This window comes from Montipora capricornis, chromosome 2, assembly GCF_036669925.1.
Source record: "Montipora capricornis isolate CH-2021 chromosome 2, ASM3666992v2, whole genome shotgun sequence".
Taxonomy (NCBI): Eukaryota; Metazoa; Cnidaria; class Anthozoa; order Scleractinia; family Acroporidae; genus Montipora; species Montipora capricornis.
The window spans coordinates 22,620,535-22,630,534 of record NC_090884.1 but is presented as its reverse complement, the minus strand read 5'-3'; the positions used below and the strand labels follow the sequence as shown (position 1 = coordinate 22,630,534).

Genomic DNA, 10,000 nt, shown 5'->3' with positions numbered 1-10,000 from the left:
ACCCCATTGCCTCCTAAATTATAAGTCCTAAGTTATAATATTATTCTCATCGACGGTTAGCTAAAGTTGAGGATACTTTGTAACGGCTGGGGCAAGGAACACGCTCTAATCGGTTTTAGGTGAGGCCTGTGCGTAAGCCGAATTACCTTGGAGAGATGCAAGCGGCCGCTGGATGATCTTGTAGTTAACAGGAGGTAGCCTGAGAACAGGAAACACTGGCGAACACTCTCTTTACGGCACTCAGCTGGCTTTAAACCAAAGGTCTTAAACTTGCGACTCTCTGTGACCTGAATTAAGTTCCCTAAAAAAAAAACATACCACTGTAATGTTGTTAAAGCAGTAAAGAAAATCTGTTATTTTACTTTCCCCTTGCTCTGGCATCATAACTACAATTGGTGACCCCTTTAGCTAAACAAATACGTTGTCATATGAACTTTACATGATGCCTTCGCTAGGCTTCTTAATACAAACCGGCTACCAAGGTAAATTGGGAAGCACTAGAAGCGAAGCGATAAAAGCAATCTTTTCATTTATTTCACAGTATCAGTGCAAGACACTCCAATATTCTACAACAAAACAGCTAAAAAGGCAAATTACGCAAATTACCTAGAAAAATTAACCAACGGGAGTACGACGGTCACATTTTTTAATAGAAAAATATACTGATCGACAATAAGATACCAACAGAAACACCGAAGGCTCCCAGCCACCCCTGACCACCTAAGAAAGCTTATCCCTTTGCTAAATATAGACAACATGCAACAGCACACTCAACCAACTATAAGATGAGTTACGAAAGCGAGTGCTTCCACCAAATTCCCTGTTCGCGCTCTTGGCGCACCTAAATGTGAGAACAGGAGTACTTAATGAAAAAGTTTGCCTTTCTTGATTTTTGACCAAGTGCCCTCCACTACTACGCAAGAAAATTTGATCATTTTAACCACTTAAATTCTGCATAGTGAGACAAAAGTAAAACGGAACGTTACCTTCAACTCATTTCAATGGTAACGCTGGTACAGTAATACACAAAAAAGGTGAGCTTGCGTTTTCAGCAGTGAGTAACTTATATACCTTGTCGGATAAAAATCTGGTTGACATCAAGCAGCATCTCGCAGCCTTCCACAATTTGCCGCTCAATGGAAAGATTTTTGCGAATATTCTCAGTTTCACTGACCTCGTCATGCATCACCTACAAGAAAATAAGCACCATAGTCTATAAATAATCGCAGTTTTCACATGACGTAACGGCTGCCATGTTGGCATCTCCAAACAAACAAATGGCGGCTATGTTGGTGTCCCGATCTAATCCGGCCTCCGGGAATTGAACTCTATTATTAAGTAAAAACATGGCTGTTGATCACATCAGTGTAAACCAACAATAGAAGATATGAAAGTCATATTTTTAACCTGCAGAGAGAACATCTGAGCGCTTACTTAAAGGAGAACCGAAGGCTAGAAGATCTTTTTTTGTGTGTTTCCTATTATTGTCGAAATATAACGTCTTTTCCCTAAAAAAAACACAGGAAAAATCCTTGAAAAGCTTTGAATTTGCCCGAAAACCTTGGTTGTTTTTCCAATTCGAACGCTCCAATTTTGTTTGCTTTTTCTTCCGGTTACCTCCAAAAAAGGAATGTCTGCCGCCATGTTGTGACATCATTGTGCACAACACAAGCAAGCAGCTGGGTTTCACCAACTGTGTTTTCACTGAAATCTTCTGTTATCGTGTAAGTCTCAACATAGCACTCCGCTTTCTTCGTCGTTAATACACGTAAGTTTATAGCAGGACTTGATCCATATTTTTTCGAACCAATGCGAGAAAGTTCAGGATCCGAGGAAGACTAAGGAAGGGGAAATACGACTTGGTGCAGCTGTGATTTCGCGTGAACTGGGAGTCCGGGACAGCAAGAAAAGGAATGTATCTGCTGCTGCGAGATAGAGGAAGCTATGACCAAAATCTCAGGTGAATTGATTGTATTCAAAAGGTAATAAAGACAACTTGATTACTACGAGATTCTGTTGGCTGCTGTTGTTTTGTCTGTCATTTCGATTCACTTTGACAAACTTTAGTTTACTGACATCCAGTGATACTCATAGTTCTTAACTAACAAATCTACATATAAACTTAATATCTATTTAACTTAGATGTGCCAGAAGATCAAGCTATTCGTTGTGTAACGCAGCATTCTAGCTTTTCGACCATGTGATAAGTGCTACAAACTGCCATCGTGGGTCTGAGTCAAGCACATGGATTGTGAGCGCTGCGAGAAATGAACAACATGTATGTAAACACATAACTCTGTTCGTAGTTTTGAGAATTTTCAAATTTAAATTAAGGACGGTGCCTACTATTGTTATTGTGCATACGTTCTGCGCATCTCGAGATACTCCAATTCACCTTTATCACGCGGTGGCCATTTTGGAGTCCGTGGGGAATAAAGGCTTTGTCTTTGCATTGTCTTTGCCCGTCCAGCCTCACACTGAATGAGAGGTTCGACGGGCAAAATCTTTTGTTTGGACATTGAGTGATATGGGTCTATTTCCTATGGGTGGTGCTTATCAATACAGGGATATTTTTGCGCGGTTCAAAACCATGCAGAGAAAGCAGAACTTAGCAAGTGCTCTTGGTATCCAAAAAGAAAATTGGGGGTAACCATGTATTTTTCAGAGATAATTATGCTTCAATTTGGAAAAGAACGCCATACATTGCTTTGTATTTCAAAGCTTTTTACAAATATTGTTGATTAATTATCTTCGAAAAATGCGTGGCTACCCTCAATTTTCTTTTTGGATTTCAATAACACCGGCGCCGGGTTTGCCAATGAAATCTCCCGAATAAAGAAAACATAGCTTAATAACTGGGTGTAAATGGAATCGATGGAGACACACAGTTAACATTTCATCAATTACATGTAATTGTCGCATTGACCGCTGTGGCCACGACACCTTCAAAACAGGAGGGTTCGAAATGATCCGAACAGATGTGACAGTGCTGGATATTCGGATGACCCATTCTCTGAGAAGAACTTCATTTTAAACAGGGAAACGATGAAAACTTATAACTTTTTTTGGTGTCTGAGAGTTTCATTAGAACACTTACAATAACGCACTGAACCATTCTTCAAGTTTCCCGTGTTCAAACAAGTGTGCGCAATGACGTCACGCTTAGGTCCCAGTACAGCCAAAATGGCGGACTTCCATCGAGTGATCAATACGGATCTCTCTGGCCTCATAAAGACGTCAAAATGTAAGGAACCTCTCAAAGACTCAAATGTTTCCTTTTAATAAGTCAGGCACTACAAATTTGGCGAAGGAAAGAGCGAGGCTTCCGGGTAAACATTCGATCAAACATTGAGAAGAGTCGGAGATTTAGCTCGCGAAATGCGAAAAAAATACAGAGTTCCTATCTGGAATTTACGTTTTTCCCAGAAGAAGAGAAACTACAGTTGTTGAATGGAAGCTGCCCTCGATAGTTTCGCACATTTGGGGTTGTTACTTCGGTTAACACATCCATATGCCGTGCCATACTTTCCACGATAAAATTAGGCCAGACAAACCTCAAATTAGTGGAAAAAAGCGAAGAAAACAGTCAAGAAGCAAGAAATCACAGAGTCCTTCGATAAAAACATTCTCACTTTGACCCGAAAGCCTCGTTTTCGCCCCTTCTGAAAATAACACCGCTGAGACGTGAATTCGCTTTTTTCCCATCCCCATAATGCAATACGTTTTGGGGGGGGTTCTTTACATAAAAACAATACAAAATTATTTACTATTGGGACTGTATCATGCTTCAATGAACTGGATATCCATTGTTTTAATGCAAATAACCCCCCAAAATGAATTTTATCATGGGATTTGTAAAAATAGCGAATTCTACTCTTTGATTGCACTCCCGTGATAAAACGGCTACGTTGGCTCCAATAGAAAAATGGAGCCCTATTTTAAATAATAATAGAGTCAAAATCCTAAAAGCCATTTTCGCTATTGTATTGTGACGTCTGATGCAATCAAAGAATAGCATTTTAAATATTTTGTAAATTTTTGCAGCTGTATTTAAGGCAGACAAGGCTTTACAGAGGCTTACCGTGGAGAGGTCTTCCAGAACGCTCTGGGCATACTCCAGCGTATTTCTTTCCACGTGATCATGAGGAGTGAGGGCAAGAAGATCATGTAAGGTGATAATGTATGCAGGGACCTTAAAAAAAATACAAAAGCAATGATACAGTAATGTTCAGTTGAGTTAATAAGATTTTAGATATTTTGCCAATCAATATGTGTGGTTATGCCACACAACATTAATCTTGGCATTTCTTTCTACCGAAAGTTAATCATTACATTAGAACACCTCGCATAACACTTCACGACCAAAGCCAAAAACAAAAAGAAAATATCACTTAAAACCACGATTCAGTAATCAAGTGGGCATTAAACGTATTTATTACGTCAGTTTTCTCTGAGGAAACTGTTTAATGTTTTTTTATGGACTCTGCATGTCGAGTTCGTTGGCTGAATCTACTCGGAAAGAGGGCGGCCAAACAACTGAGCTTCATACTTAAAGTCACACTTTGTGCTGGATATCAAAATTGGGATTGTATCTGATTACCCTTGCATTTCCGGATATAAAGTGGAGAGAATGGTCGATACGAAAACTGGGAACTGACGAATTGTGCGAAATAATTATTTTTATATGTGTGTAATATCGCAAAAGAATATCAAAATGTGTTTTCCACATTATCAAAGAAGAGACATCAATTTTACAACATCTTATGTAACATGACAAGCAGGTGCAAACATAAGGAAAATTACGATGTCGGGAAATAAACTTTATACTGTAAGGGCCAAATTATACCAAACATGATTGACGCAAACTGCTAGCAATGAAAATCAAAGTCGCAGAAAAAAAACACATTGAAAGATTTAGAGCAGGAAGAACAATGATACTACGAGAAGAAAAAAAGGCCACATCACTTCTTTGTAATTAAGTTTCTCCTTCACTCAAGTTTCGAGTGAATCGCTTTATTGAGGTCACCGTAAACAAAAACTATGCCATTACCAAAAAAAACAACTGATGGTCATGAAAGTAAGAATCGAACCCTCAAAACCTCGAACGTATTTGTAAGCTGTCTAAAAATGAGAAGCAAATAAAAACCTGGAAGTAATTTAATTGAAGTTTTCGTCAAACGATTAATTCTAGCATTCAACCAGGCCGAGGAAAACACACAAAGACAAGAAATCACAACATAAATCGCAACATGGCACCGGTGTTAATGCGTATTTGAAAAAATATGAAATGAAAATAAAAAAGACAAGCCAGTTTTATGCTTATTCGACGAATCGATGCATAAACAGTAGTCTTTTGTAGAGAATGTATCCGTGTACTTACTCGTGCGAATTCCAAGTAGTACCACTAAATCCGATACACCAAAGAGAGCCAAAACAACTCTTCAAATGTAAAGATCTTTGGACTGCGATGTGAAAATCGATCGTCAAGTCACCAGGAAAGACTATGGAATGGACAGTCAAGCCACAAATAAACAACGGTCACATTTCTAGCCTTCAAACGCGTTTCACGTTTTAAATTCATAACAAATTTGTTATCAATTACAAAAAAGTCACAGACTTACGACTTACGTAACAAACAATACCGTTTATGCAACAAAAAACATCGACAACTTCATGAAAAGGAAAAAAAAATCGCGGGATTGGATTATCGGATTAAAATTCGATATCTAATTCTTTGTTAAGATCTAAACGACAAGAATTCAATTTCCCTGCAGGGCCATACATTGAATTGGCATTGAATGAATAACTTTCGTAGCGTCGGATGAACCAGGAGGTTCAATCAGTTAGTCATCCATTAGGCAAAAAAAAAAAAACAAACGCACCATTAAAAAACGCTTTTAAAAGGAAATGCAAGAAACGTTTAGCAAGTGAAGAACTTATGTAATAGCCAAGCGAAAAGGGCTGAAGAAAAAAAACACTTTTGTTTCGATGTTGATTACATAGTAATGAAAAATACTCCATTCTGACTGGCTGCGAGAAATGCAGTTTCCAGGTAACAGAGTGCAGAAGAGTTATAGAAGTAATATACCAAGCATTCTGATTGGTCTATGAAAAAAAAACTCAGACGGCCAATTAAACACGAGCCCTGGATAGCGCAATTTATGGCGCAATTGGTGCATTAGTTGTGCTCAACCATTTCGAATGTTATTTTTCCATGTATATTATTTAATACGAAATCACATGAGTTTCCTCGTACAATTTGGAATAACTAAGCACTTGCAATTTTTTCAAAGACTACAAATCGCACTCGCCAATTTTGTTCGTCTTTGCAAAAATTTACTGGCCATGCTAATTTATTGCAAATTGCACGACAAATCATACGATTACCAATAGGGAGTTTAAGAAACCACAACGGCTACGGCGACGAAAACGTCACTTCACTTCGTGCATGCCAGGTTCTTAATGTCCCAGCTATCATGAAGCGGAATTTTAACGAAAAAGGAGCGACAAACGAGAAAAAAATCTGTTTTTGTTATTTTTGCAGTGTTATATAGAAACAGGCTTCAGCTGAACACAGCACTGAGATGACAGGAAAGGAACTTTATTCAAGTGTCTAGTCGTTCTAGCGCTGGAGCACTAATTGGGTACACTGCAAAACTGAAATTAACAATCAACGTTCATAAAGTCAAATGTTGGTTTTTGAGGAGAGGGGAAAACCGGAGTACCCGGAGAAAAACCTCTCAGTGCATGGTGCACAGTAGAGAACCAACAAACACCGAGTCTGGGAATCGAACCCAGGCCGCATTGGTGGGAGACGAGTGATGTCACCACTGCGCCATCCCAAGGTACCCACAGGTACGCGCCAAATCAAGGTTACTGCCTCGGTTACTCAGTTATTGGGATCTTAAGATTTCTTTTAATTTAGTCACTCATATGACGACACAAATACACTATCTACACTGCATTACACAACGTAACTACAGACATGCTACAATGTATTACCTCTAGTATGACAAATTACATTTTCACACTGACTACATTAACGAAGTCCCCCGCATAAAAGAATCAAATAAAACCCAGATTACTAACACACATTGTGCAATAAGACTTTTATCTTATTATAGGAAATTAAAAATGCACGTTGACAACGCGAAGAAAATTCACGTTACACTAAATTAACGCGATTTTTTCTAAAGTTGAGTTTACATTGCATTAAATTAACGCGAATTTTTCGATAACCAACTTGCTTTACTTACTGCGATTTTCATAATTCTGCGAACTCGCACTTTACATTTCTGAACGCCACACTGCGTTTTGGCTTTCGTTAATAAAACCTTCCAAGACAAGTCCACGGATCAGTGTTTCTAAGTTTTTTTTACAGCCGAAAATTTTGAAGCCTAACTAGACCCTATCAATTCAAAAGATCTTTCAAAGCCTCTCAGTTTGTTGCAGTAATACGAAATTGCTGCACTTACAAAATCTCAACATACATATGTCTCATGGAGAAAAAGAAGCATTTACAGTAGTTAGCTTTTAGGGTTGCTCAAATGGATCTAGTGAGGAACTAATATGGTTTTGTAATGAAATAAAGATGCTTTTAAATAACAATGTTGTATAATGGCGTGCATTAAATTTACATCGACAATAATTAAGAAACATTAAATTAACGCGAATTTTGTAAAATTTCCTATAATAAGGTATACTTAGAATTACGTAAACAGTGTACATATATAGTACTGCCCACTTGCGATAATAACTTGACAGAGATTGATGTGCAGTTGCGATTTCTTTGAGAATTTCAAGTTTCTCTTGGGTCTATAAGTAGAAAAAAAGCTCAGAAAGTTTTATTCACCTCCGCGAAGGCTTGTTCAGAAAATGCGAATATTTTGCGATTGATATGCAATGCCTGCCAATGATTTGTCCTATCATACCAGCCTAAAGTATGTGGATAACTTTATGTTTCCACCTTTTTTCACCAGCAGCCAGTTTTGTGAAAAGGTCCAAAATTTGACGGTGGTAACACATTGTCAACTTATCAGTGAGTGACTTAAAGTTTGGTCCTCGGCGTTACATAAGTTACAAGTAGAGTCTCCTGTAAAGTTGTCCCGAGAAAGTGTGGCGCGGGTTGCGAACACATTACAAATCCCTTTGTATTGAAACATTATCTCCACTTCGAAGTGAAACGGCCATGTAGACGAGAAAGTCGCATTTTATGTGCGAGACCGAGGCACGCATAATTAGAATTTCCCGCATTCATTTCACTTCACCTCCTGGACAGTTTGAGTACTTTGCACTACCGCGTAACTTCTACCCTGCGAGCGGAGTCTCTTTCGATCTTCCTAGATAAGTCAGGATGAGGAAAGTAGACTCTGCTCGCCGCAACCACATTCCGTATTGAGCATGCGTTAAAAATTTAAATGTATTCGGTGTCAGTCACGCGTGACCAGTAGCCACAAAAGCACAAAACGAAAACAAACAGTCGGGATATTTTCCAACAAATGAATGAAGGAGGTAGTTTCTAAAGAATCTGTGGTGCTGCGTCGGTGGGGAAGAAGTATACAAAAATTTGGTTTTATCAACGGAGTTGATAATGTAAATTGGCCACCGTACAGAGATTCTAAAAGCTGACGTTTCGAGCGTTAGCCCTTCGTCAGAGCGAATCGAGGAATTATGGGTTACGTGTAGTTTATATAGTAGAGTAGGAGCTACGCTATTGGTGGTAACATGGCAACGTGAAAAATAGGAATATATTTGTTAAATGAAAAGCGTTCGTTAATACCGTGAGGATTGAGGGTGGAAGATGAATTTTTGTTCTAGATTCTTGCGGCTTTCCGTCGTACCTAGATGTAGGGAAAGGCCGCAGATAGCCATGTGTTTTTTGGAGTGGTTAAGGAGATTAAAATGACGAGCGACTGGCTTAGATGCATCTTTGTCATTCTTCTCAACATCGCGAAGGTGTTCGCGGAATCGGTCACCTAGTCGTCTACCTGTCTCGCCAATGTATAATTTATTGCATAACGTACAGGTTATGCAATAAATGACATTTGCGGAGGTACATGTGACACGATCGGTGATCTTAACAGATCGCTTAGGTCCCGATATCTTGCTAGTGTTAACAATGAAAAGACAAGTTTTGCATCGTGAGCGCGCGCATTTGAAAGTGCCGGGTTGCTCGTTAGTTTTGAGCGCGCTTCTAACTAAAAAGTTGCCTACGTTTTTGTCGCGTTTGAATGAAATAAGTGGAGGTTGCGAAAAGATTCTACCAGTCTCGGGATCATTTTTGGAGTAATTTAAAATTATTAAGAACGAACACTTTCGCAATGTTGAGAAGAATGACAAAGATGCATCTAAGCCAGTCGCTCGTCATTTTAATCTCCCTAACCACTCCAAAAAACACATGGCTATCTGCGGCCTTTCCCTACATCTAGGTACGACGGAAAGCCGCAAGAATCTAGAACAAAAATTCATCTTCCAAATCGGCACCTTTAATCCTCACGGTATTAACGAACGCTTTTCATTTAACTAATATATTCCTATTTTTCACGTTGCCATGTTACCACCAATAGCGTAGCTCCTACTCTACTATATAAACTACACGTAACCCATAATTCCTCGATTCGCTCTGACGAAGGGCTAACGCTCGAAACGTCAGCTTTTAGAATCTCTGTACGGTGGCCAATTTACATTATCAACTCCGTTGATAAAACCAAATTTTTGTATTTTCCAACAACTCTGGCAAACACACGACAATCAAGGAATCATTTCATTGGAAACTCAAGATAGTCCATAATCTTAAAATACCATTTCATTTTTTTACTGAAAAATTTATAGGTTTCTGTCAGACTAGTTTCTGTAACCGACACACACAGGAAAAACTCATGGGAATTCTAGTAACAGTTAAAATTGCCACGCTGTTGTAAATTTCAAAATATTGTTGACGCGTGGCGATTGATCATGCGCAAAAATCAAAAAAACAGGTTTGACAAGTCGAAACTGGACT

At 38.8% G+C, this 10,000-nt stretch overlaps 1 protein-coding gene across 2 annotated transcripts in view; it reads right to left on the bottom strand.

Moving 5' to 3' along the window:
• The window catches only part of LOC138039127 (ras-specific guanine nucleotide-releasing factor 1-like), a 59,539-nt gene that overhangs the window by 29,365 nt on the left and 20,174 nt on the right, over positions 1 to 10,000 (bottom strand). For both annotated transcript variants that reach the window (XM_068885308.1, XM_068885309.1), the window contains exons 9-11: positions 4,082 to 4,192; positions 1,072 to 1,189; positions 147 to 301 (exon numbers count right to left, since the gene is read on the bottom strand). In XM_068885308.1, the coding sequence (XP_068741409.1) occupies positions 147 to 301; positions 1,072 to 1,189; positions 4,082 to 4,192 (384 nt within the window). The remainder of the gene's footprint in view (positions 1 to 146; positions 302 to 1,071; positions 1,190 to 4,081; positions 4,193 to 10,000) is intronic.